This window comes from Myotis daubentonii, chromosome 5, assembly GCF_963259705.1.
Source record: "Myotis daubentonii chromosome 5, mMyoDau2.1, whole genome shotgun sequence".
In the NCBI taxonomy this organism is placed as follows: domain Eukaryota; kingdom Metazoa; phylum Chordata; class Mammalia; order Chiroptera; family Vespertilionidae; genus Myotis; species Myotis daubentonii.
Window position 1 is genome coordinate 30,652,530 of NC_081844.1, and position 27,969 is coordinate 30,680,498.

Here is a 27,969-nt window from a genome sequence, read left to right on the forward strand (position 1 = left end):
GGTTAAATGTGGTCATAGGGTGGGTCCTATCCTATAGGACTGCTGAACTTTTAAAAAAAGGAAGAAACCTCAAATCCCTCTCAGGCCCCTCACCCCTCAGCACATGAGGACACAGTGAGAAGCTGGCCATCTGCAAACCAGGAAGTCCTCACCAGAACCCGATGACACTGGCACTCTGATCTCAGACTTCCAACCACCAGAACTGTGAGCAATAAATGCCGCTGTTTAAGCCACCCAGTCCATATTTTGTTACAGTAACCTGAGCTGACTGAGATGGGTATTCTGACTGTCCCATTTTTTACTGAGCCTGGTGGGCTCCACACTCCCCACTCCTGCTTCCAGAATCCAACTCTCAACATGTGCCAGGAGCACGTAGAGCCTAGTGCCTGGGGGCCTGGCCTCAGACTCCACCTCTAGGTCACCTGCCCCTACCCGTCTCCGGCCCCACCTACAACCTGAGCTGGCCACTCAGGGTAAGGAACAACCCCCCACCTCTACCCCACCGCAGAATCCAATGAGACCTCAGTGGGCCTGGGCCAGCTGCACTGCACCCATACCCCGTCCCAGACCCGGCCTCAAAGGGGACCTGGAGGCCAATGGGACCTGGAGGCACAGTTCCCCCTCCTAACAGAGTCACAGATTTCACACAGTCTGCCTGGGCTGCCCAGGGTCTTCTGTGTTAATGAACTCAGACATTCATAAATAAAGGAACACCTCGGGAATGAAAAGGTCAGGCCCAGGTCATCCAGTTTACTGAGAAGTGTTGTGCCAGGGGCTACAGCAGCAGGTCAAAAACAGCCAGCCTTCAATTTGGGGTCGTCTTGCTCTATCTTTTGTGTGGTGGATGTGTGGGTGGGGGTCCCTCTTCCCATTGAAGCAGTTCCAATACTCTATACCTACAAGCAGTAACTTGTGTGCCGCTAAGGAAAATGTCTAAGATGAGGTCCGAGTTACAGATGTGGCTTCTCTGACAACAGAGCATCCTGTCAGAACAGTCAGACTCGGAGTGGAAGCATATGCTAAGGGCCTTTAATTTCCTAAGGTTTTAGATTTTTTTTTTTAAAAAAAGCCAATGATCTTAGATTAGATTCTGCAAGCCCAGAACAAAATGGTTTCCAACTTTTAGCTCAAATCAAGTCCCATCTCCCACATCTGAAGAACTACTGTGCGCTCTGGACTAATAAGGCTGAACTGATGCGGTTTCACCACACAATGCTGGGCCCTGCCCTGCAGCAGCTTACAGCAGAATTGCAGAGTACACGCAGGTGAGGAGACAGGAATGTGGGTGCAGACAAGGGCTACATCCACTCAGGGTCCACTTGACCCTCCCCTTGGTTGCCAGGAAGGAGCACCTACTATGTGCTCTTCTAGCTCTGCCACTCTAGTTATTGGCATTTTTGCCAAGAGGAGGCCCTGGGGGAGGGTCCCTTCTCTTGCCTCCTTGCCCATCCTGCAACTATGCCTCATAGACTTACCTAGACCCCTTGTGTGCATGTGCCCAGCTCCAGATCTGCAGGAAGGGGGAGCAGAGAGAGAAGAGGGAGGAGATGGGGGGACAAGATAAGCAGAGAGGGGAGGGGAGGAACAGGGGTGGAAAGGAAGGCAACAGGGAGGTGGAAGAAAGGGGACAGATAGGGACAGGGAGGGTTTGCCAAGGCTGGAGCCTCACCTTGCTGAAGCTCGGCCACCAGGGCTCAGGTCATTCCCCATAAAGTGTGTCCCCAACAGAGCCTCCTGTCACACAAACACCAGCCTATGTGAACCCAGTGGCTCAAACCTGTCACAGACTCATACAAAAGGCCGGGGGTCTTGAGAGCTCCAGCCAGAGGCTCAACAAGATGAGCACTTGTCACTTCCAAATGACAAATGAAAAGAGTTACAACTATCAAGTGCAGGGGCCCTGGGTCTAATGTGAGCACCGAGCCAAGAGCAGGGAGGCTGTCGCTCTGGTCAGAAGACTGACACATCAAACAGCCCGACGCTCGTGCGGGGGTCTCCCAGGACCTGCTGCTAAGTTGGAGGAAAATGAGAAAACAGAGTAGGTCGGAGGTTTGCCCCCGGTTATCAGAGCTGGGCCCCGAGCAGAGACAAATAGATTTCTTCTTTCCAAAGCATGAAGAACAGAAATTGGAATGTCGTCTGGATCAGAGCTGGTGGCCCATGGGGCCCAGCAGCGCTTGGCTAGAGCTGTCCCAGCCGCAGGGAGTGGAGGGTAGAGGGCGGAGGGCAGACTCAGTGGGCCCATGGCACCTGGGCTCCCCATGTTTACTACACATGGCAGGGCACCTCCCAGAGTGATCGGCCACCAGCACAAGACTCTGACTGCTGCTGGGGACCCAAAGCAGGATTATAACCAAGGACTGGCCACCTCGACTCCACTTCTCCCTCTCTGGGCTTGAAAGCAAAATAAATTTAACCTTTTCGTGGGAATGAACATGAATGCCCAATACAACCCAGAGGATCTTACTATTTGACATTTCCACAATGTGAGGCGTGGAAAGCACTTCGCCACCACTCAATGGCTGCTACCCTACAAGATGGTTTCAATCAGCCCTCACTGCTGGTCCTACCCCACCCGTTTCCCTCCCCACCCCCAACCTCTGGCCCCTCTCCAAATCTTTCTCCAGGGGTGCCCAGTTCCACATTCCTTACTCCTCTCTGGCCTGACCCTTGGCAGCACTGAGGCACCGCGCCCTAAAGGCTGGTCACCCAGGGAAGGTGGAAGTGTCATAGCAGGACTGACAGCAATCAGAGGATGCCACACCGCCTTTTGGGAGCTTTCAGTGGTCTGTCCCGGCTCCTGGGACATGCGAGCAGCCCCGAAACAATTGATGAGCCTGGTATAAAGTAATGAGGCTGGGCTGCCCCGGAGCCCTGGGGTCTTATCTGCCACATTTCCCCCAATTTAAACAGCACTGAGCTTTAATCAGAGGATACCTCTTTAAAAAGGCTGACTAGATATTAGAGTTTGCTCATATAAAATAACAAAGTGGGAAAGCACAGTAAATGGGCCTAAGAAGAAAATTGTTAAATGTGGTTCAATTAAATCATCAACTCAAACAGCACTGACGGACCCTCTTACTTTCTGATCTGAGCAGTAGCACCAACTCCAGCCCTAAGTCAGGAACCAGACAGGACATGCAGGGCTATGCAGGGCCCGGCCCACTGAGACTGCCCTGCGGTGCATGGGTTTGGGGGCCCTTAAAAACACCGGGGGGGGGGGGATGGGCCGGTCTCCCAGCTGATGACTCACTGTCACCTGCAAGGCCATACATCCTAACTGAAAGGCCCCCTTTACTCCCTCAGCACTCCCGGGCCCTGGCCATGGAGTTGCAGACCCTGTGACCATTCAGGCCCAAGATACCTCCACATGTCCTGTATCTGTGCTGTCTGATGTGGTCACCACTAGCCTGCATGGCTCTTAACTAGAACTATGGCTGCAACTAAGGCCCAGAATGTTTAATTTTACTTCATTTTAATTAATTTACAGTTAAATAGCTATGCATGCAGCCAGTGTTGGACAGTGCAGCCCTGGCACTGGTCCCTCCTTCTCTCTCTCTGCTAGCTAAGTGGCCCCACTGTCGCGCCCAGATACTTGCTCCACTCACTTTGCTGCATCTCCCATGTCCCTTCTGTTGCAGTCCCACAGGCCACACCCTAAAACCTAGTTCCAAACTGTCCACCCCACCCCACATACATCAGGCCGTCTCACCTTCTTTTTCCTTTCTTCTCAGGGACTTTGCACTTTCTGCCCCTGGTCTAGAATGCTCTTTGGCTCCCCGCCTCTCCTCCCCTCCGCCCCCCACCCCCACCCCACCATGCTCCCAAAGGGACAGGGATAAAGAATGCCCCCAAATCCATGCCTCCCAGGGACCTCAGAATGGGACCTGATTTCAAAATAGGGTCTCTGCAGATGTAATTGGTTAAAGTGAAGTCCTAATGAATTAGGGTGGGCCCTGAATCCAATGACTGATGTCCTTACAAGAGAGAATTACACAGGGAGATGGCCATGCAACGACAGAGGCAACGATTAGAGAGATGTGTCTATAAGCCAAGGGACACCAAGTACTTCTAGCCACCCCCAGAAGCTGTGATAGGAAGGAGGGTCCCTCCCGCGGAGCCCAGGGAGGGAGGATGGCCCTGCCTGACACCTTGCCCTCCAGACAGGAGAAGACAAACTGCTGTGGCCCAGCTCCCCAGGTGGCATTTTGTGGCAGTGGCTCCACGACATGAACACACCAGGGTCTCAATGCAGCATCAACCTTCCCTCCTCCCAGCAACACCTGCAGCCTGCTGCCCAGCTCCATCATCCCTTTTGCTCTTTGCAGTTTCTCTCGGGTCAGAAGTCTTCCCAAGTCTTCCCGGCACTCCTGCCCCTTATCTGTCTCCTCCTTGGTGCCTCACCTGTCTCACGGCCTGTCTCCCAGCAGCTGAGCAGTGACTTGCAAGATGACTATCGAGTGGGTGCCAAACACCAGGGGTGACAAACATGTTCTCATGGAACAATTGGGGTAAAGGTCGGGGGTGTATGCCTGGCACTTCTGCCCACAAAGCGTTAACCAAAGAAAGTGTTAACCACCCAAAGATAGGGGCAGAAACCCAGCCAAGAAGGTGGCATCTGCTCTGAGGGCTCCCAGACGCAGGCCCCCTGTTTCCGATGTAATTACCAGCTCTGCAGCAGAGATGCCACAACAAACCAGTTCATTAGGAAATCCACTGGAAGCTCTCAGAAGCGCTTCATAAACAAAACAATTAGGTGCCGGCAGGGGCTCCCTTGGTCCTTGGCCCCAGGGCCTGCTTCCCACCACCGCTGACAGACAGCTGGACCCAACAGCCAGGGACCAGGCAAAATCTTGAGCACCTTCGACTGGCACGACACTGACCCCCCAGGAGGCCAGAGCCCCAATGTCACCCTCTTTCCCTTTCTAATTAAAAGAAACCTCATCCCTGTGTCCCTGTCAGCCTCCCCAGGGTTCCCAGGCCTGAGCTTGGCTCTTCATGACCTGTCCCCTTCCCTCTCCTGTGCCCTGAGCTGAGGGGCTGGGCCGCAGTTGGAAAGCCAAGAAGGTCCTTCTGCCTCTCTGTGATCGCCCTCCCACCTCTTCTGCACAGATGACGATGACAATCGCGATAATAAACCCAGGTACTCTGAGCCAGGCACCTCCCAAAGACGTTCCCATAACACTCCCAACGGCCCTGCCTGCTCTGAACACAGAGCCAGGCCCTCGCGCCACAACCCCAGCCCTGGGCCTCTCTTCATCTCTGGGCTCTCCCTTCTGCTGAGTGAGACTCCCTCTCCCTCTCCTCCATCGCCGCCACCTTGAGGGGAGCCCGCCCAGCCTGACCTCGGAATAAACCTCATCCATCGCCACATCATTTACTTCAGCCAAGAAACAAACTCTGTCCCCAGCAGGACAGCCACGGAAGGTGGGTGAGGGCGAAGGCCCATTCAGGAGGTGGGTCAGAAGGGGTACATCCTCCATCTGCCCATGAAGTACCTCCACCCAGATCACACCCTCATCTAAAAAAGACCTCTGTCCCTTGGAGCTCGCCAGCTAGCAGCATCAATGGAGGCCTGGGCAGTGAATAGGAGGATGAGGAAGGAAGAACTTAGCCCATAGTCCAAAGGGTCTCACCAGGTGACTCTTCCCCCAGGGGACACCAGCTGATGTCTGGGACACCTGTAATTGTCATGACTGGGAGTGCTCCTGGCATCAAGTAGGTGGGAGCCAGAGGTGCTGCTCAACCCTAATAATGCCCAGGACAGCCCCACAAAGTGACCTGGCCCCAGTGTCAGCAGTGCCAAGGGGAAGAGACTGAGTCTGCAGATTTGACTCTCAGGCTCCCAGTTCTACCAGGAAAAGCAGCGAAGCCATGATGATGAGGAGTGGCAGGCCCAAAGACATGAGCAAGCCACACACCAGCCAGCATCCTTCTCCCAGTGCCATATGGCCACGTGCCTGCCAACCCACCAGGGGAGACAGGGAAGTGGCACACAAGAGGAGCAGGTGGCACCCCACGCAGGGCCTGCAAGCTCCCACTTCCAGAGAGACTTGGGTGTGAGGACCAGCATGGATTTCTCAAGCCCTCCCTCTGAGCAAACGGGAAGTCTGAACTCAGCTGCCTGTAACCGGGGGACAACCCCAGGGACAGGAGTGAAGAAGAGAGAGGGATTGAGGCCGACAGGAGGTTGGGACATGTCTGTCACCCACCACCAGAGAGCTGCAAAGTCCAAGGGAGGACAAGGAGCAGAGCGGAGGCCTGTCACAGCGCCGAGCATCCAGCTCTCAAGGAACCACGGTCAGGCGCTGATGCTCTTCAGGATGCGCTCAAAGCACCGTGAACAGAATTAACAGAAGCCACAGGAGCACACAAGACGAGACAGAGGCTGGTGTGTCCTCCGAGGGAGGGGGCTGCAATTACACTTGCGATTCTTTGCAATGTGTTCCTGCCTAGACGAATGCAAAGCTTGTCACAGGGGAGCTGCACTGGAGGAGGGAGCATATGGAAGAGCAGGAATCTCCTGCAGATCCCGGCCTGGGCCGGGTACAAGCCCCAAGCCCTCCCGGCCACAGCAACAGGGAGGGAGGTGCTGGAAATGAAGGTTGGGGATCACAGGCTCCCACCTCGAGCCCTGCTGGGGCTGGGCCAGGGCTGCAGGCCTCTCTGGAGAAAAGGTGGTTCTCAGGGAGCCCACCAAGTGATCAAGTCCTGCCCATGCCAAGCCAGTGGTGGTCATGAAGGAGTCCCCAAGACCAGTCCTCCTGTGCACTCTCACTGGGGGCAGCACTGTCCTTGCTAAGGGCAGGAAACATTCCTCTCTTGTGTAGAAACGCTTATACCCTCTACATACACAGACATACAGCCTGTCTATGGTGTTAAAACGAGTGGTACCTAGAAGAATGATGTAAAAGGTTTGAGTGAGGGGGTGGCAATAATGCCAAAAAGGCAGAGAATCATGCCCTAGGCCAGACTCAGGGGTCTCCCCACAGTCTCTGGCCCTCCCTGCACTAAGGGAATGGGCTTTAAGCAAACCACGAGGGACAGTGACAGGAAGCTCCAGGGGAAGGAACGAGAGGAAAATATATTTCATGTGGCAACTTACTGCAGACCCCATGCACCAACCACACAACCCATAAATCAGAGGATCAGGGAAGCGCAGAAGCGCAGGCGGGCAAGGCAGGCATCTCGGATCCTGGAGGCTCAGGGTGCGGGCCCATTCCAGCCTGCTCCACCCCTCTCCACCTACACCCCACCTTCTACCTCCTCCCTTTGGGCTCCAGGTTAATAGCCTGGGGCAGGCAGCATCATTACCAAACAGAAGACACATGTGCTTGGAGGCAGCAGAAACAATTTGGTTCACATTTTACAAGTGATGAGCTTGCTGAACCTCAGGCTGGGGTTTTAGGAGAGACTCCCACCCTGGATGTGGGAGCAGAGGGAATGAGGGCCACCTCCAGAAGCCTTGCCTCTCCTCCACACCGAACAGAAGCCCTCTCTACTTGGTGCCTCTAGGGGGAGCTCACGTTTCCAGGAAGGCTGAGTGCTCAGCAGGCAGCGCCCAGACAGCTGGCAGAAAACCAGTTAAGTGCAGCCAGGCTCCTGGCCTTGCAAACTGGGTTTTAAATCTCTCTCGCCCTGTTTAATCCTGCAGTCAACTCCTTCGGCACAGACACTGAGCCCATGATGGAGGGAAGAAGCCTTGTCAGGCTTTGCCCAGCACCACCTACCTAGAAAGCAGCTAAGGCCATGCTCAGCTAATCCAACGTGGCATGCAGCCTTGTAGGACTAATTCGAGTTCAGACCTAAAAATGGTTGGTACGTGCACACTTTATCTTCCCTGAGTGAGAATGCAGCATCCCTTTGATCTCCCAGTTGGTAATTCCACTACAAAGCCAACCGTCTGAGCGTGTGCAGGGAATCCTTCTCTGAATCAAGCAACTACTCCCCTCACCCCAGGCTGCTTCAGACACCCCAGCCAAGCACTGGACACCCACCAAGAGGAGGCCACTGGCTTGGGAGAAACTCAGGGCAGGAGGGTGTCTCCTGGACCCAGAATAGGTGCAGGCCTCCAAGGGGGGTGAGGGAGACAGAGGAAGGTTGAGGGTGTTCAGGGTCGGCCCTCTTGCTGCTGTGACCTTGATGCATGTTGGTGACATCAGTAAAGCTGGAGAGAAAGAGACAGACAGAGGGAGAGGAAAGGGAGAGGAGCAGAGGGGGTAGGGGCGGGGACAGATACCCAGGAAATGTTGCTCTGAGGAAAGGGACCGCTCAAAATAAAACAAAAGCAGCAGCGTGTGACCATAGGCAGTGAGGGTGGCTGGTTGTGGGACAGGCCTGCAGCCTACTCTGACCTCAGGTCCCATAGAGTCCTTGGGTCCCCAGGGCCCTCCAGCTTTGCACTCTCACCCTCTCCCTGCTGGCGGGAAGTCTCAGCTCATTCTGGGACCCTCCTAAGCACATAGTAGGTGCTCAGTGGACTGGGTTTGCATGTGATGTTCTTTTTTTTTTTTTTTAAATTAAATCTTTATTGTTCAGATGATTACATTTGTTCCTTTTTTTTTCCCCCCATAACTCCCCTCCTCCCAGTTCCCGCCCCACCCTCCGCCCTCACTCCCCACCCACTGTCCTCATCCATAGGTGCACGATATTTGTCCAGTCTCTTCCCACATCTCCCACACCCCTTTCCCCCCCAAGAATAGTCAGTCCATTCCCTTTCTATGTCCCTGATTCTATTATAATCAACAGTTCATTCTGTTCATCAGATTATTTATTCACTTGATTCTTAGATTCACTTGTTGATAGATGCATATTTGTTGTTCATAATTTGTATCTTTACCTTTTTCTTCCTCTTCCTCTTCTTAAAGGATACCTTTCAGCATTTCATATAATCCTGGTTTGGTGGTGATGAACTCCTTTAGCTTTTCCTTATCTGTGAAGCTCTTTATCTGACCTTCAATTCTGAATGATAGCTTTGCTGGATAAAGTAATCTTGGTTGTAGGTTCTTGGTATTCATCACTTTGAATATTTCTTGCCACTCCCTTCTGGCCTGCAAAGTTTCTGTTGAGAAATCAGCTGACAGTCGTATGCGTATTCCCTTGTAGGTAACTGAGTTACTTTCTCTTGCTGTTTTTAAGATTCTCTCTTTATCTTTTGCTCTTGGCATTTTAATTATGATGTGTCTTGGTGTGGTCCTCTTTGGATTCCTTTTGTTTGGGGTTCTCCGCGCTTCTTGGACCTGTAAGTCCATTTCTTTCACCAGGTGGGGGAAGTTTTCTGTCATTATTTCTTCAAATAGGTTTTCAATATCTTGCTCTCTCTCATCTTCTGGCACCCCTATAATTCTGATGTTGGTACGCTTGAAGCTGTCCCAGAGGCTCCTTACACTATCCTCGCATTTTTGGATTCTTTTTTCATTTTGCTTTTCCCGTTGGATGTTTTTTGCTTCCTCGCAATTCAAATCATTGACTTGATTCTTGCGCTCCTCTGGTCTGCTGTCGGGCGTCTGTTTAATATTCGTTATTTCAGACCGTGTGTGCTTAATTTCTAGTTGGTTCCCCAATATAAGATCGAGGGTCTTATTAGTTTTCGTGTAGATCTCATTAAGTCTATCGGCAGCTTCTAAACAGTTCTTGAGAGACCTTAAAAGTGTGGTTCTGAACTCTATTTCTTCCATTGACAATTTTGTCCTGTTTCTTTGTCTCCGCATTTTGTTATGCTTCTTTGGTGCACCCCCTAGTGGTCTTTGTTCGCAGTCTTAGAGTTAAATCTTGATTGTTGTAGCTAATTCCAGGGAGGGTTTGACCTCCAGGCCAAGTGGCTATGAGAATCAGCTGTGTCAGCAGTGAGAGAACTTCTGTCCTCTAGGGAGGTGCTAATCTAGCCTTTGCCTGAGGCTATCCGGCAAATGGTTCTGCGCTGGGCTTGGGCAGGGCGGGTCGCACAGGATCAACAGGGTGGGCCAGAGAGAGCAGTTATGGCGGCTCTCAGTCCTGTCCCCAGGGGCTCTGCCTCTCTGAGTCCCAGCACCCGCTGCGAAGCTCGGAGAGAAAGCTGCACTCGCTCTGACCGAAGCCAGACAGTCCGCTTCTCCCGTTTGAGCCTGGGTCCCTAAAGACTCGCCTGTATCTGGAGCTCAGAGTCTGCGACTCCCTCCCGATTGAAAACAACAACCGCGCCCTCCGCCACCAGCCCGCTCCGCGCACTCCGCACCTCAGAATTTGACTTCAGCACTGCGCCTCCTCTGAGTGTCCGTATCCGTTTCTCTTTCCTCCTAGTTGTAGGACTTCCACTCAGCCAGCGTTCCTGTGGTTCTGGGTGATGTCCGTTCCGTGTTTTAGTTTCACTTTTGAAGTAGTTGTTCAAAGCAGCAAACTCCGGCGTTAACCTATGCCGCCATCTTGGTTCTCCTCCTATTGTTCCGCATGTGATGTTCTATGCTTCCCTCCCTCCAGGCCAGGACATGGAGGGAAAAGAAAGCTGGGCTCAGAGCAGTGATGGCTAGCCTTGCTATTAGGTCCTCATGGTTTTGACTTTTAATTCCCATTTTAAAAACAAAAGAACAACCAACCTCTAATGACAAGGACAGAAACAAACCCTTTCACCTCGAGGGGCTGCAGGGGTTTATAGGAGAAGTACCCAGGAAGGGCCAAGGTCACTCCAACCTCCCCAAAAGCTACACTAATTTTTTTTTACGTTGTAGAAAAAGACAGGAACGTACTGATAATTTGTGAATGTTTTTAAAGGCATGCCAAATTCCACCACAGAGACCTAACATCTACCAACATTTGGGCAAATTCCTCTACCCTCTCCCTCCCCACAACACACACACACAATGGGGTTGCATTTCATGATCCAAAACCTATTTATTCATTCCAAGTACCAATATACCCAGTGAACCCATTTTCATGGCTGCATAATATTCTACTAGTTCACCCAATCCAGTCACAGATATAAATTTCCCACTATTAGAACTAACGATGCAATGACTATCCCTAAAACCACCATGCACTTGTTGGAAGGAAGAACTGCTTCATCAAAGGAGACACACATAAGGGGCTCTGTGGAGGTTGCCCCCAGCAGCCTACCAAGGGGTCAGAGCTCCACACCCACAGCCCCCAGGGCCTACCGGTCCCAAATGTAAAAAGAAATGATCCCACTGGTGCTTAGTTTGCCTCCTACATAACATATGCTCGAGTGTTTGCAGACAACAGGAGATTCTGCTTGATGCGCACAGGCATCCATTTGTAGACCTGCCCACACCCTGTGTACCAACCTATTGTGAGCAGCTTGAGCATCCTTTGCCCATTTTTTATACTAGGTTATCTTTCTCAATCTGATAAGAACTATTCAGAGTGGTAAGATTTTTTTTTTTTCTTCAAAAAAACCCCCCAGCTTTCTCTCAATATGGCAAGAACTAATCTGGGTGGTAGAATTTTCTTAATAGCTTTACTGAGATAGAATCCACACACCCTATAATCCACCTGTCTAAAGCATACAGCTCAGGAATGGGTCTTCCTGTTCTGAACATGTCACATAAATGGAATCGCGCATGATGTGGCCTTTTGTGTCTGGCTTCTCCCACTGAGCATTGTGTGTTCAAGGTCCATCCACGTTGTAGTGAGTGTCGGAGCTTCACTCCTTTTTAGGCTGAGTGGGTGGCAGAAATGGAAGGTCTGTTTTCCTTCTTTCTACTTGCCTTGTTTTCTGATATTCAACAATGTGTATTTTTCAGTTCCACGTGTGAGAATAAACAAATGATTAGCCAATCATGCAAGAGTGTGAGTCTAAGCTCTTCCAATCAAGAGTGAGGGACAGAGCACGTGGGTCAGGAATAAAAACCCGAGCGACCGCCCGCTCAGGGTACGTGCTGCCAGAGTCTGTGTTGGTGCGTACCCTTCTGCAGGAGGAAAGAATTTGCCTTGCTGTCTGGCTCCTGAGTGTGCTTTGTGTTCTACCAGGACCGCTAATTTTGAGGGCTCGCCTTATTTCTAAACACACGTCTCCCATAGGTGATGGATGAAGCTGGCAGAATGTTCCCAACCCCTCCCTGAAGCTGTAAAAATCGTCCGGCAATCCCCACCTCCTCCTCTGGGGTCCCAGGCTCCCCTCTGCTCTCCAAGCAGACTGGCTTGGGTGCTGAGTCTCTGAGGAACCCTAGCTATTTACTGTCCATGATGATTCGGCAGGGCAGTTTTCCTCATAGATCTCCAGATGGAGGCCCAGCACCACCCACGCTCCACAACAGCCTGGGAAGTGCAGCAGTGATGGAAACTTGTGGTCCAGAAACTGTGAGGAAGAAGAGCCCGCCCTCTGATTAGGGTGGGTTTTTGCAGGAGCTGCTAGGCACTGGGTTGAGTGCATTTGGCTAAAAGAACTTCCATCCAGAAGAAATTAAACGTCGGCTCACTGTTCCCTGTTCTTGCAGCCAGTGGGTCACTGGGGGTGGATGTCATCTATTCACTGGTGTGTGTGTGGGGGGAGGACGTGGGGGGGGTGATTTGCAGGTTTGAAAAAACGTTGGAATCCCAGAATGGGGAGGGGCACTCGCTCTAACATCTAGTTCCTCAAAGAGGAACAATTCCTAGGGCGAAGGCAAAGCGGTCCTCTGTGGAGTCCTTGTTTCATTCCCACAACTCTCCCTGTTGGCCCAGCCTCCCCACTAGAGAAGAGAAGCACATGAGACTAATGAAACCCACGATCCCTGGAATGGGGGTGGGGAGTGGAGACTGGGGTAGGGGGATGTCTTTATCCAAGCTCACTGAGGGGGTGGCCTGTTAAGTGAGGTTTCACATCTCTGGCCACGATATCTGATATTTGTCCTGCTTAAGAGACCTCAAACCCCATGGCTTCAGAACACAGGAGAGAAAATGACTTTCAGTAGGAAAAGGAGGCTCTAAGCCCCAAACACGATGCCCTGGGAAATGCCCTTAGCAGGAATCTGAAAAGAAACTACACTGAGCTTGACACCCCAGTGTCAGAGTCCACAGATACCGCTGGACAACCACCCACTGCCTGGAAAGAGAAAGAGGAAACCTGCAAGTCCAGCTAGACAGGGGTCTCGACAGGGGCTAATCCTGCCCCCAGGGGACCCTGGGCCATGTCTGGGCACATCTGCGGTTGTCATGACTGGAGGCGCTCCTGGCATGGCATGGGTGGGGGCCAGAGATGCTGCACAATCCCCCACAGTGCCCAGGACAGCCCCAAATGTCCACTGTGCTGAGGAATGACCCTAGATTGGACCAACAAGCCAGAGTCTGAGAGACTGGGGACACTCGTGAAGGCATAGTCCCACACACAGTGCTCTTGTTTATCTTTTGCCATGTTATGTTAACACAGCTCCAAGAAAGGGCGTCCCTTTTATAGACAGAAAAGCTCAGGTAGTCCAAAGATCGCAGGCCGTGAAGAAGGCAGGCCCTGAGTGCCCTGAGGTGGGGACACACAGGACACCCCTACCACAGGGAGGCTGGGCAGTACAGGCAGCCATGCATTTTCTTCCCATGCACAGATGGGTAATGAGGGTGAATGTCAGTCAAGTGGCTCAGAAAGGAAACCATCTGGAAGAGAAACACCGTCTCAACTAGACAATGGACAGAGCCGGTCAGTGTTCTGTGTTTGTGATGCAGGGGGAGGGTGGAGAGAGAAAACACCCCAGGCAGCCTTCAGCTGCAAACGGGACCCAAAGGAGCTCCCTCGGAGGGCCTCTGGTGACAGGCTGTAAGCTCTCTTCTCCAGGCCTTTATGGCAGGAGGAACCTAGGAGCCGCTCTGCCCTGCCGTCAGGAGGTGGGGTGGGTGATGCTCAGCAGGTGGCAGCTGTGACATCAGCATTTGCATATCCTGCTGAATGGCCACAACTACTGGCGCCCTCTCAGACCCATCCGGAGCCTCCCAAGGCAGTGGTTTTGGCTCTGGGAGTGCAGGAGGTGACTGTTCAGCCCTAAGTAACTAGAGCCAGAACTGGAGGAAAGGCCCACACAAAGTGGCAAATATTTTCAGCTTTGCAGGCCAGCCTCTGTTGCAACTACTCAACCCCACTGATGCAGGCAAAAGCAGCCACAGACAACAGGTCAACCCATAAAACTTTACTTATGAAGGTGAAATTTCAGTTTCATCTAATTGCATGTCGCATATTCTTTGATTCCCCTCTACTCTTTAAAAATGTAAAAATCATTCTCAGTTTGCAGTCCATACAAAAGTAGTCAGTCTACCAATTTGCAACCTCTGCTCTGGAAAGAGGCACCTGAAACTCATACAGACTGAGTAGGTGTGAGAGTCTGGCTTTTAATGTGTTGGCACAAGGCAGAATGACAGAAAAGGGACAATAGAGGGCAGGAGCTTGAAGAAGGTAACAAACCAACAAGTAAAACAGTCCCTAAAATCTGGGAAGCAGAAATTCTCCCCTGGGCTATGCTCTGATGAAGATGCTAGAAGGAACTGGCCCAAAACACAGATGGAGTGGAGCAGCTCAGGCTGGCTTTCAGGAAAAGGAGTTGTGGGATCCTCCCCGCTCCCTAAAATCTGGCTGAGGACCCGCAGGTCCCCGTGCGCCATCTGACCTGAATGATTGCCCTGCCTCTCCCTGGGCCTGCCTCTGACATGCCTTAGCTTTTTATCAGTAAGGCCAAGCACTTCGGTGGACTCTGCAGCCTCGACTAGTTATGGGGGCAGCGGAGCTTGCAAGAGTCAGGAACTGTCACCCCAAAGACTGAGAGGTGGCATCCAGGACTGCCATGCACAGATGCCCAGAGGCCAGTGGTCATTTCCTGGCTGAACCCCTTGCCTTCCTGCCTCAGGGGCCTGGGCAGCTCAGCCAGCTCTTCGGGGGGAGCCCCGCGTGGCTCCTGAACGCTCACCTTGAACCCCGGCTTGCTCTGAGCACCAAGTGCCACTTGTTCAGTAATTTCACGCTACACCGCCTGGCAATGTAAGCGTGGAGGCCCAATCTAAGGCTGTACTTCCCAAATGTCGCTTGTGAACACATGGCTGAACCTAAAGTAGCAATTAATATCTAGGCAGTCCCCGGCCCAGCTCAGTTTCGGCTCTGACAGCCTCTCCAGGAAAAGCCTGGCCCCGGGCTCTTGGCTCCACCGCAGCTCCCACTGCGGCAGGAGGTCACGGCACACACAGGTCATGAGGATTCTCTCCTCCTTAAGTCTTACCATGTAATGCAAACAACCAAACCACACGCCCCAGATGTTTACTCCTTTAGATCAAACAGGCAAATCCTGACGATTAGATGTCTCCTCTTTTAGTGACACCCAGAGTCCCCACCTGTGACAATCCCATCATGATTTTCTGACTTAAGTATAAAAAGCCAAATGCTTCCAAATCCTGGGAGCACCTCCCCCATCTTCCTTACTACAAAGCCCATTTCCTTTTCTAAACTGCACTGAAATAGTAAAGCTAGAGAAACAGATAATTAGAAAAATAAAGGCTAGCCCATTTGTTTAGAACAGCACTGCCCAATAGAAATAGAACACAAGCCACCTTTGTAACCTCAATGTTTCTGTCGCCACATTCAAAAAGTGAAAAGAAACAGGTGACATTCATTTTAATGAAATATTTTGTATAACCTGACTAAGCTATGCAAAAGTATCAGTCTACATAACCAATATAAACAGATTTTTGGTGAGATATTTCCTGTTCTCTGTTAGACACTGTACATGTGTTATATGCACAGCTCATCTCCATGCAAATGGGCCACATCTCAAGGCCACCACACCTGCGTGTGGCCACTGACCATGGTCTGAACATCACTGCTTAGAGCCAGCGGTTCTCAACCTGTGGGTCGCGAACAATGAAAATCCTGCATATCAGATATTTACATTACGATTCATAACAGTAGCAAAATTACAGTTATGAAGTAGCAACGAAAATAATTTTATGACCTTGATGGAAAGTTTAGGCTCCCAGCCAGCGGGTGCATTGACCTAGGCCCAAGGGAGGTGGCTGGAAGGGACTGGGCCCCTTTTTAGTCTTTCACAGCATCTGAGGACACTTACCTGAGTGGCCACCTTGCCGTAATCAATCCATCGCAAGGTAGCAAAATTGGTCGACTCGGCACAATTGAATCCGTGGTTGAAGCCAGCATGGTAGCCGTAAGGAAAGGTGATCATGAACTCCCCAGCTTCCTGCGTGATCTGAGGAAAAAGAGTCCAACAGGTGAGGGGAGGCTGACAGGTGAGGGTGAGGACCAGAATTAAAAGGAAGAGGATTTCATGCATGGCTCACCTGCCAGAAGCAACGCCTGGCCTGGAGCAGGGACAGGCTGATGGCGAAGGCCACCAGGAGCCACCAAGGAGCACAGAAGGAGGATGTGGGCTCAAGGAGTTCCCAACAAGTGCCAGAGAGCCTGACTCTGGGAGTCAATGGAATCTACCAATCTAGGCACTTCTCCATTTTTTTTGAGGAGGGGGGTCTCCAGTTTTGGAGGGAGGTGGCCATGTCACACCTCCTGTCCACTGTGAGATGTTTTCATACATCAGAGGCAGACGGCGCTGATGGCAGCTGCAGAACCTCTGAGCACAGGACAGGTGTACACGCAGTACATTGTCCTTGCCCTAAAATAACCTAAGTCCCCTCGCCATCATAAGCACAGAATCTGTCCTTTTTATTCCAAGAGGTGGGTCCTTCTAGATGATGTCAAAGAGACCAAAGAAACACATCAGCATGTGGAAGAAAACAATGTCAAGGTCAGAGCTCCGAAGAGAGAGCTGACATTTCTCCATCTATTCAAATAGTCTGGACAACCAGACAGTGAAACAGAGACTCTGAAACTAGCAGCTGGGCATGATTGACAGGATGGGGCGCACAATGCCTCCAGACTGATGCTTCTGAAACCACCATCTGAAAGCCCGAAGGAATATGGGTGGGGGGCGGCTGCAGCCTCATCCCCCCATCCACGGAGGGGACACTTTCCATGACCACACTGACCACTCTCCAGGACTCGTGAAGTGGGGCTGCTGGCCTAATCCATAGTTGTGAAACTGAGGCTGGTGGCCTGGGAGAAACTGTCTCTGAAGTCGGGCCTATCTATTCCTTCATTTGTACAGTCAGTAGAAGGCATAGACCACAGGTTGTGCAGAGTCTGAGTAACCACCACCCCAGACAGAGAGAGAACATTTCTGGTACCGTGGGAACTGAAGGACCCCAGTACATTCGCACCAGTGTGCTTTCTGCCACCACGGATTATGTTTCTCTCTAGGATTTCATGGAATCAGACGGTCTGTACTCCTGCGTCTGGCTCTTTGCTCTTCGAGAGTCATTCAGTGCGTGTGCACATGAGTCTTCCAAAGGGAATTCTATCATGAGATGTGTCACTATTACCCATTCTCCTGTGTACAGACTTTGGGACTCTGGTGAATAGAGTTGCTGGGCCAGTCTCCTTGCAGCACGTGTTTGCATTTCTTTTGAATAAACAGACACAGAGTGGGGGGTGGGTGGGCGGGGGGGGGGTGTTTCAGGGTCTCTAGTCAGGTGCATGGCCACATCTCCAAGAAACTGCTGACTGTTTTTCTACAGTGGCTGCCCATTTGCACCCCCAATGGTGGTGAGTGAGAGTTCCTTGTGCTCCCCTCTCAGCATTTGGGCATGTGCAGTGGGATCTCCTTGGCTTTGGTCATCTTTCTGCGAAATCCACAGAATGTCACACCATGTCCGTTTGTGCAAACTTCTGCAAAGTCTGTTCAAGCCTTTCTTTCACCCCTCTCTATTTATCTCATGGTTCATCTTTTTATTGTTGATTTGTCGGCGTTCTCATGCCTGCTGATCTTTACTTATTCCCCCAGAGAGACGAGCAGAAATCACTGGATTCGTTTAAGTACTAGTGAGACATCAAACCCTGGTGTGGGGAGAATGGGCAGCAGGAAGGGGGGGTGAGACTTCCCACAGAGTCAAAAATCAATCAAAACTGACACAGCCTGGAGCAAAGCCAGCCCTTCAGAACACTGAGATATTTTTCTTTTCAAATAATGAATTGCACCAATCAAGGAAAGTCAGTGTGCATTAAGTTATATTTTTAAATTCCTGTCCAAGTGACAGCCGAGAGCAGGGAATGAAGCATGGAGCAGGAGATGGGGGCAGAGAACACTCACGGGTCCCCAAGGTCCTAGCTACCCCATCCACAGCAAGGGTTCTCTGGGCTGCTTCTGTAGCAGGATTTAGAGCTTTGATTTTTTAAAAATGCAATTACTAATTTTCTTATTTTATTTACGCTGACCCTGGAAAGTGCGTCGCACTTTTCTTCCACCGCCAACTTGCACACTCCCCTTCTCTCCACCGGGGCATGGCACCCTGTGGTGGGAGCACAGAGCCTTCTGGGGGCTTAGCAGGGTCCTGGGGATGCTAAGCTCAACACCCCAGGTGTGGGGGAGGCACCTCCACTCCAGGCTTGGGCGGACTTTGGGGCCTGATCCCCACCATGAATCGAGGCCTAGAACAGAAGAGGCACTCAGGACGACAAGAAGATTATGTTCCTGTCAGAAATCTATGTCCCAGTGGCTTCATTTCAAGCCCACAGTGTCTGTCCTCTGTGTCACCGGCGTCAACATGATCCCGACAGTAAGTTAGAAGGCACTGGGGATGATGGACAGGCAGGGTGGCAAAGTAATAAGCAGTGCCAGCCCCAAACGCCAGTCATGGGGAAAGCCTGGAATTTGGTTTCTTGTGCAAGCTGGCACAGAATAAATGAGGATGGCAATGACAGATTCCAGAAACACACACTTTTAATTATTAAAAAGCTTGCTATTGATCTGTGCTTTCTTCTAGAGGTAAATACCATTACAGAGATTTATAAGTGGAGTGTGGGAGTCACTCCTTTGAAGGCCACCAGGAACTCAGATCAGGGATTCACATCGTACCCTGACGGGCATCCATCAGAGCCCAGAGACAAGGGTCCTCGCCCTGCTGGCCTCAGAGGGAAAAGTGAGTCCTGCCAGCCAACTTCTGCATCCCTGACCAGGAAGCACCACTTTGGAGAATGTTCTTAACAAACCACAGGAGAGCAAGTACTTCTCACTTCCATGAGCGATGCTGTGATCTGTTCATGAGGTTCCTGGTAACAAAAGGTGTTCTGACCAAACACAGAGAGAAGAGAAAAATGCGAACCTGCATTTCTCAAATCAAAAATCCTGCAACCTGATGAACCTAATGAAGCAGTGGCTGGAAGTCGCTTCCTGGTTGTGGCCCCAACAGAAAGAATGAAGCCCAGATCCGAGCACTAATGCTGCCGGCAGTTAGATTGAAATATCAGAAGCAATTTCCCACTGGCTGACACTCAGGTGAGAGGGAAGCATGAGGGTCTGATCACAGAACTTGCCACCATACTTGACAAATCACTCCTCTGGTGAAACCTTCAGAACCCAGGCTCCCACAGGGTCCTCCTCCCCTGGCTTGCCCTTGTTCTAGAACAGGGGTGGACAAACTTTTTGACTCGAGGGCCACAATGGGTTCTTAAACTGGACCGGAGGGCCGGAATGAAAGCATGGATGGAGTGTTTGTGTAAACTAATATAAATTCAAAGTAAACATCATTACATAAAAGGGTACGTACGGTCTTTTTTTTTTTTTTTTTAGTTTTATTCATTTCAAACGGGCCGGATCCGGCCCGCGGGCCTTAGTTTGCCCACGGCTGTTCTAGAACCTTCTTAAGGGTTAAAAAGCCAGTTTCCTGGGGTGTTTGTGATCACCTGGGCCAGAAGCCCCTCCTGGAGCAGCCCCTACTTACCCGGCTGAATGGGATCCCATACTTCTTGAGGATGATGGGTGAGATGAGGGTCATCTTGTGCCGAAGGAAGGCGTCACAGCCCTGGGAGCTCCCGGGGAAGAACCCTGGAGTGAAAAAGACGGGCATCAGTTCAAAGACCAGGGTGGGGGCTGAGCCAGGACAACTCTTTCTGGGCAGCTCTTTCCTCCTGTCAGAGCACAGGGCAGGGTGCCTGCAGCACCAAGGGTATCAACCACATGGACCATCACACACCCATGAGCTCTGCTGGTGACCGCAATGGTGACACTCCCTGGCCTTCATTTAGTGAACCTGGAACAGAGGGCAAGCCGGGGCTGTCTGTGTGACAGGGCGCACACCCACAGCACACCTGTCACAGATGGGGCACAGGGTGTGGCGTGGCCGCACAGACACTTCCCCTCCAAACCCCTCCAAAGACCAACTGCGTTGCATCCGCATGGTCATTCAGCCACGTGAGAACACAGCCCAAAAGAAAGGACACAGAATCTGATGTTCTAGAACCAGACAAGCTGTGATAAGTGAGAAGTGAGTGATGCTTTCCACACACATACCATGACCAAATCTGCAATAAAGAGTGGCCCAGGCTCTGCTCCTGGCTCTTTGTGCACACAGCCACTGGGCAGGTAAGGAGACAAAGGCTTGGGCCATCAACTAACCTGCCCAAGGCCTATAGTCCTATGGGGAAATGGCAGAGCAGCCCGATCCTGGCTGTGTCCACAACACAGGTCCCTAACCCTGTTACAAAATTTGCATTTGGGCACTATTTTTGTCCAAGACTATATATATACTAGAGGCCCAGTGCACAAAAATTTGTGCACTCGGGGGGTTGGTCCCTCAGCCTGGCCTGTGCCCTCTTGCAGTCTGGGACCCCTCGGGGGATGACCACCTGCTGGCTTAGGCCCACTTCCTGGGGGATTGGGCCTAAGCTGGCAGTCAGACATCCCTCGGGGGATGTCCACTTGCCAGTGGGGAGCAGGCCCAAGCTGCAGTGGGACATCCTTAGCGCTGCTAAGGAGGCGGGAGAGGCTCCCACCACCACCGCTGTACTGGCAGCCATCAGCCTGGTTTGTAGCTGAGCAGAGCTCCCCCTGTGGGAGCGCACTGACCACCAGGGGGCAGCTCCTGCATTGAGCGTCTGCCCCCTGGTGGTCAGTGTGTGTCATAGTGACCAGTCTTTCCCAGTCATTCTGCTGTTAGGGTCAATTTGCATATAACCCTTTTATTATATAGGATAGAGGCCTGGTGCATGGTGGGGGCCGGCTGGTTTGCCCTGAAGGGTGTCCTGGGTCAGGATTGGGGTCCCGCTGGGGTGCCTGGCCAGCCTGGGTGAGGGACTGAGGGCCGTTTTCAGACTGGCCACACCCCCTTCAGGGAGGGGGTCCTGCTGGGGTGCCTGGCCAGCCTGGGTGAGTGGCTGATGGCTGTTTGCAGGCTGGCCACAGCCCCTTCAGGGTGGGCTTCCCCACTGGGGTGCCCGGCCAGCCTGGGTGAGGGGCTGAGGGCTGTTTGCAGGCTGGCCATGGCCCCCAACCACCCAAACTCCCAGTGGAGGCTGGCTGGAAGCAGGTATCTAGGATTTATTTATCTTCTGTAATTGAAATTTTGTTGCCTTAAGCAGAGGCCACAGCCGGCCAGGGCAGGTGGGAAGCTTGGCTTCCTCCATCGCCAGGGCAACCAAGCCTCCTGCTTGCTCCAGCTCCATGGCTGCCGGCCACCATCTTGGTTGGGTTAATTTGCATATAGTTGTTCTGATTGGCTGGTGGGCGTGGCTTAGGTGTAGCGGAGGTGTGGTCAATTTGCATGTTTCTCTTTTATTAGATTAGATGCCGTGTAACTAACCTAAGGTAATATTTATAAATGTGTGGAACTTGGCCATCAGCTCTACCTGCTCAGAAACCGTGTTTAACACAGCTCAGGGACACTTCCAAACCACTTGCTGGCTGAATCTTAAACCAGTAACAGCTGCATCCTGTGGTTAAAGCAGTGGTTCTCAACCTTGGCTGCACATTAGAATCACATGGGAATCTTTTTAAAATCCTGATTTCTGGGCAAGTTCTGGAATTCCACCTGAAGGTCTGCAATTCCACCAGAAGGCAGCTGGTCTCATCGCAAACCATCACCGAGAGTGGCAAGGAAGGGCTGCCATGAGGATTTGGTGAGGATGAGGTGTGGGATGTACCCAGGAGTACCCACTGCCCTCCAGGACTGACCCTGTGGCACAGTCAGCCCAGTGACCCTTCTGGAAGCTGACCCAGGCCTTGATACACACTCTTGATAGGTCGTTGGTCAGAGAGGGCACATTCGCATGTGGATGCGCACATGTGTGTGCAAGCACATGCCCACGCTGACTTGGGGAGAAGGGGCTTTGACACTTTCCATGCTGGGAGATGGCGCCTGGCTGAAAGGACACAATGGCAAGGTTCTAGAAAGTGCAAAAGATTACTGAATCCTGCAACTTTCCTCTGCACTAAAAGCATTTCAATTAGAGTTATGGCTGCCTGCCGCCTGGCCCGCCGGCCTCTCTGCAGTTCCTCTTTTTAATGCACAGTTTAAGTGGCTCTCATTAAAGCTCTAATAAAGGCACACATTTTAAGTGATTAGCACCAATAATGCGCCAACACATTAATGCTCTGTGGGCTCCACAACTCTCCCAGTGAGCCCATTTGGAGTGCAGCTATTCATTTTCCATATTAATCACAAACTCATTCCACCCATCTCAACAATGGAGTCGGAGATGCCTGCCCCCAACAAAGTTTGAAAGAGGCACCGAAGGGGGCAGGCTTCAAGTGTCCTGGAACTCTCTGTCCTTTCTCGGAGGAGGGGAGAGCAGGCCTGAGTGAGGGGCCATGGAGGAAGGCCTCACCACGGCTTACGGCTTCCGGACCCTCCTCCAGCGCCAAAAGCCCAGCTTCTCAAATTCCAGCCACCCTGCTGAGGAGTGACTTAATGAATCCCTATTTTTCAAAAAGCAGTGATGGGTGGCCTCCCGTAGACTTCAGAGCTTGCTCACTCTGCCTCTTCCAGCCCCAGCCAATAAGCTTCCTGCCAGCCATACAGGTCCTCCCGCCCCACCTCAACCTCAAGGGTCAGAAACTACAGGGACAGCAAGGCCCTGGCTGTAGGAACGGTGCAGGAAGCACAGGCAAGTTCTAGGGAAAGCACCATCGGGATAGGCAGGCGGCCCCAGAGCGTACCTAGGTTCTCTAGCTTGCACTCAGATCATCCGAAACTTTTCTAGTAGAAAAGGCACATTGAACGACAACAGTCCGGGCGTGGCTAACTGCTGAATTTTAGAGAAGTTATTGGCGAGGGTCAGGTGATATCAGCCATGTGTTCACCAGAGCATGTCCGTGCTGACTGCCCGGGGATGTTTTCTCCTGTGGCTCTGTAGGTGTGGGAGGCGGAACAGCGGCCACCCACGATGCCTGTGTCCTAATCCCCAGAGCCTGTGATATGTTCCCTTCTCTGGCGAGAGGGACTCTGCAGATGGGATTAAGTTAAAGCCCCTGAGATGGGGATGACCCTAGATTTCCCAGAGAGCCAATGTCATCACAGGGTCCTCATAAGAGGTTCTCAGGAGCAGCGGTCGCCAACCGGTGATCCACAGACCACTGTTGGTCCATGAGGTCCGAAAGGTTGGCGACCGCTGCTCAGGAGGGTCAGAGTGAAGATGCAAGAGGCTGAGCTGCTGCCTGTGAAGATGGAGGAAGGGGCCATGAGCCTGAGATGAGGCACCTCTAGAAGCTGGAAACTATTCTCCCTAGAAACTCAGGAAGGACCAGCCCTGCCCACACCTGGGTTTTAGCTCCAAAAGGTTCATTTTGGACTCCTGATCTCCAGAACTTTGAGGAAATGAATCTGTGGGGTTGTTTTTAATTAGAACTTTTAAAAGAGTAATTTAAGATTTACAGAAAGTTTGAGAGAATTTGTATTGTTTTAAGTCACTGTGCTTGTGATAACTTTTTATAACAGCAAGAATAAACTAACATAATGGGAAAAGAATTTTTAAATTTATATTCTTAAATTAAAATTTATATTTTAGCCCTGGCCAGATGGCTCAGTTGGAGAGTTGTGCCATGAATCAAAAGGTTGCAGAGTCAATTCCAGTCAGAGCACATACCTAGGTCGTGGGTTCGATCCCCAGTTGGGGCGCAACCCCAGTTGGGGCATGTACGAAAGGCAACAAGTCCTCATGTTTCTCTCTCAAATCAATGTTTCTCTCTCTCTCTCTTTCTCTCTCTCTAAAAATCAATAAAAAAAAAAATCCTCAGATGAGGATTTAAAAAATGTATTTTAAATGTCTATTTAAAAAAATGCAATGGGAAAACATTTTAAATCTGGTTTTTATTTTAGAGCACAATAAGTGAAATAGACCTTGACTAGGGCTGTGTGCAACTGTGGCATTTCTACCAGGAGAGCATGTTCTGGAGAGCAGGGCGCAGCTCTTCCCATGAGGACAGGTTCAGGTCTCCAACAGAAATGTTAAACAAACCACACCCTCCGCCTGGGAGGCTGGGGCACCTACCCACTCACCCTTCCTCCGTTCTCAGGATCTGTGTCACTGGCATGTAGTATTTGCTGAGCAGGCACACAGCTGTGAGTGCAGCTAGGACAGGGGCCCCTATTTTTCAGAAAGATCCACCATTCCCATCTCCAAAGTCAAAACATCAATGCGAAGAGGAAGAGAGTGTGACGGGCATTTTTGGTGAGGTGTGAGGAGGGGCCAGAGGACTGTGGCCGGCAGTGAGAGAGCCTGCACCAATGTTGAGCGATGGCTTCCAGAAGGCTCTATGGCTGCTTTGGGAGGACTGGGCTGCCTGTCACTGCAACCCAGAGGGTCAGGATGATCAGATGGGCCCTGTGATGTTGGAGTGGCTCCCAAACAATCACCCCACCCAGGCCTGAGTGCTGCCTTTGAGGGAGGGGCTGGCTCTCCAGATGACAAGCAAGGGCCAGACACTGTTGGGACAGAAACAGGGTGCCATGAAGGGTGCCCCCTCTCCAGACATGGCCTGGGACCCCCCTCAGACAAATCCATTGGCCCCATGAGGCCCCAGCAAGGATCCAAGTACAGATGGTGAGACAGTGGCTGCTGGAAGGGACATTTAATGAGGGAGCCCAGGCGAGTCAGAACCCTGCACAAAAGGGTAGGGACCTGTGGCCACCATGCACTCGGAGGCCCAGTGAGGGTGCTCCTAACTAACGTCTCCTTTCCAGGCTGAACAGAGGCCTGAAGACTTAGAAGAGGGCAAGATGCAGTGCCAGGCGTCGGGGGGAGGGAGACAGAACACAGCTGCTCTCCTGGCCCTCGGGAGCCTGTGGTCACATCCAAGAATTCCATGCTAAGAAACCGGAAAACAAGGGCGTTTAAAGCAATGGCATTCTGTGCAGAATCCATGAAGTGACAAACCCCCTAGCAGATGGACCAAGGATCTAATCACAGCAGTGCAAGAAAATGGGAAAATAAGACAGTGACCTCTTACAACTCCCAGGAATTCAAGCCCAGACACACAACAAAACTGGGAGGGATGACTGCTGCTTCCCTCCTCCCCTCCCCCACTTCCCCCCTACCCACTACCCCCCTCTCCCCTCCCCCACCTCCCTCCTCCCCTCCCCCACCACCCCCACCTCCCCCACCACCCCCCCTCCACCTCCCTCCCTCCTCCTCCTACCCCCCCTACCCCCTCTACCCCCCTTACCCCACCTACCCCACCTCGCCCTGCCCAGGCCCCAGGTCACAGGTCCCAGACCCCAGCCCTTGGTCGCAGACACCTACCAATTGCCAGTCGCTCCAGGCGCTTGCCATGCTCCGGTGGGATGGCGTACCTACAAGAAGGAAGGCATGTCAGAAGTGAGCTCTTGTGGCCACCACACACTTGAGAGTCCCTGGGGAGCCTGTGTGGCCTCGGAGAGACACACAGCTCATGCACAGAGCAGACGTGTGACTGTAGCTGTGGTCAGCGCTGTGAGGGGAGTGGCGCCGTCAGGGAAGGAATTCCACACAGAAGGGGTTGATGAGGCAGAAGGGCTACAGACCAGGGACCCAGGGGGTGTGACAGCACTCTTGAATGCCAGGAGTGCAGACATTCCCTAAGCGACACTAAACCTCGATAAGGCTTACAAAGCAAAAAATACAATAAAAGCACTGGACTGGAGCTGGAGGGATGGGGACCCTGGCTGCCTTGTGTCGCCAGCCTGCCCTGCCAGGCCCAGGGGCCAAGGTGGAAAGAGGCTTCAGGGAGGAGAAAAATTTCACCTGTCACCCACTTTACAAGCTTTAATTTTACTCATTTTACATATGAGGCTCCATCAAAAATTTAACAATGTGCGGTGGAAGCTTACAAACAAATGAAGCGAGAATGACATCCCGCTGATGCTATGTGAGGAAGCTGGCAGAACAAGAGGGGGGGGGTGAAGTGGCGGGGGGGGGGGGGGTGGAGCGGATAATACAATGGTACTGAGAAGCCCCAACCCAACTGACATGCCAGCCTCAGCCCACGTCAGGGGACTTGGTAAGATGAAAACTTCAATTTCTGGACAAACGCAGGCAGAACTGCAAGTTCTAATGACACAAAGTGCTGAGCACACCCAAGTCCCATCTAGGAGGGACTCCAGGAAAATGAGTTTCAACCAGGGTGATCCTGTTCCCGCCCCCCCAACCCCCCCCAGCACACTGGGCCATGTCCCCATGGTTGTCATGACTAGGGGTGCTCCTGGCATAGAGTGGCTGGGGGCCAGGGATGCTGCACAGCCCCCCACAGTGCCCAGGGCTGCCCCCCACAGAGAACGATAGGGCACCAGATAGTGCTGAGAAGGACAGGCCCCGAGGAGGACAGAATAAAAAAGGCCACTATCTCACATTCTGGAATGAGTCAAATGTGAAGATGCATCGTCGGGCCACTCCCTCCTCCCTCCCTCATGGTGCAGGCAAAGGATGGGTACCCACAGGGAACATGGAAGATCGCCCAGATACTGTAGCTGGTTAAGTCTATTCCAGCTGAGAGGTCTATTATTCCTTTTTAATAAAATAAAAGGGGGCGGGGGTAGTAGTAAGTGAGTATTGTGTTGTCTCTAATCTAAAGGATAAAAATAATTAATTTCTGGGCACTCTGGGGCCCTTGAGGAGATGGCCCCAGCACCTTCAATTCTGTTGCTGTCAGATAATTTTCCATCATCTGTACAAAGATGAAGTTACTCTTTTTAAAATGGCCTTTTATCGCTTACACAAAGACGGTAAAAGCTAACCCCAATCTGAAGCATCTTTGGGGGATTACTGTCCCCCCCAAATGGGGAAATGAAACATTCTGTCCCTTCTGGGAAGATGCCAGCAGACTGGAAGGACTAACTCTGGCACCAAGGCTGTGATGATTAATGCAGTATCCCCAGTCTACAATGCTGCTTTCACTTAATTACCGCCTGTAATTGGGAGTTGTAAAGATAAGATTAATTGAGTCTGGTGGATGTTAAAAGTTTAATACATTGGAACGTGGCTCCTCTGTTATCAGAAAGTACAGACGGCAGGACACTAGGCTGAGCGTTCAGGAGAGCAGCCCCTGGGGAGATTAGAAAGACTCCAGGAAGGGAAGCCGGCGCCATGGGGCCTGCTGGCTCCAATGTCCCAGAGCCAGTAGTGCCTCCTACCATTTGGACCAATTCAGTGGCAACTTCGGTGGTGCCAAGAAGCCCCACTGCCAATGACGCGCCATGCCAGCCCAAGCCCCTGGGACATGGCAAGATGAAAACCTGTTTTCAGAGGAAGGCAGGTACAACTGGGGCAAGGGTCCTTAACAACACAGAGCACTGAAGATGAGCCGGTCGAAGGAGGAAGGGGAGGGGGACAGTAAAGACTCCATAGCCCAGGGGTCCTCAAACTACGGCCCGCGGGCCACATGCAAATACAAATATTGTATTTGTTCCCGTTTTGTTTTTTTACTTCAAAATAAGATACGTGCAGTGTGCATAGGAATTTGTTCATAGTTTTTTTTAAAACTATAGTCTGGCCCTCCAAAGGTCTGAGGGACAGTGAACTGGCCCCCCGTTTAAAAAGTTTGAGGACCCCTGCCACAGCCACTGGACCACGGCCAAGTCCTGCGGCCTTCCAATGGCTGGAAGAAACTCCGGAACTGTGGGCCACAGGTTCCCACTGGGCCCTTTCCCACCAGGTTTGACCTTTTGGGGGCCCCAGTGAGCCAGTCACAGAGCTGCCTTCCAACAGGGACTGACATT

At 51.9% G+C, this 27,969-nt stretch overlaps 1 protein-coding gene across 12 annotated transcripts in view; it reads right to left on the reverse strand.

The window, feature by feature from the left end:
* KDM4B (lysine demethylase 4B) overlaps positions 1–27,969 on the reverse strand; it is a 134,559-nt gene that overhangs the window by 36,675 nt on the left and 69,915 nt on the right. For all 12 annotated transcript variants that reach the window (XR_009452988.1, XM_059697085.1, XM_059697078.1 and 9 more), the window contains 3 exons: positions 25,520–25,569; positions 19,726–19,829; positions 16,005–16,142 (listed from right to left, as the gene is read on the reverse strand). Coding sequence is in view for 11 of the 12 variants with exons in the window: in XM_059697085.1 (XP_059553068.1) it covers positions 16,005–16,142; positions 19,726–19,829; positions 25,520–25,569 (292 nt within the window). In the remaining variant the exon portion in view is untranslated. The remainder of the gene's footprint in view (positions 1–16,004; positions 16,143–19,725; positions 19,830–25,519; positions 25,570–27,969) is intronic.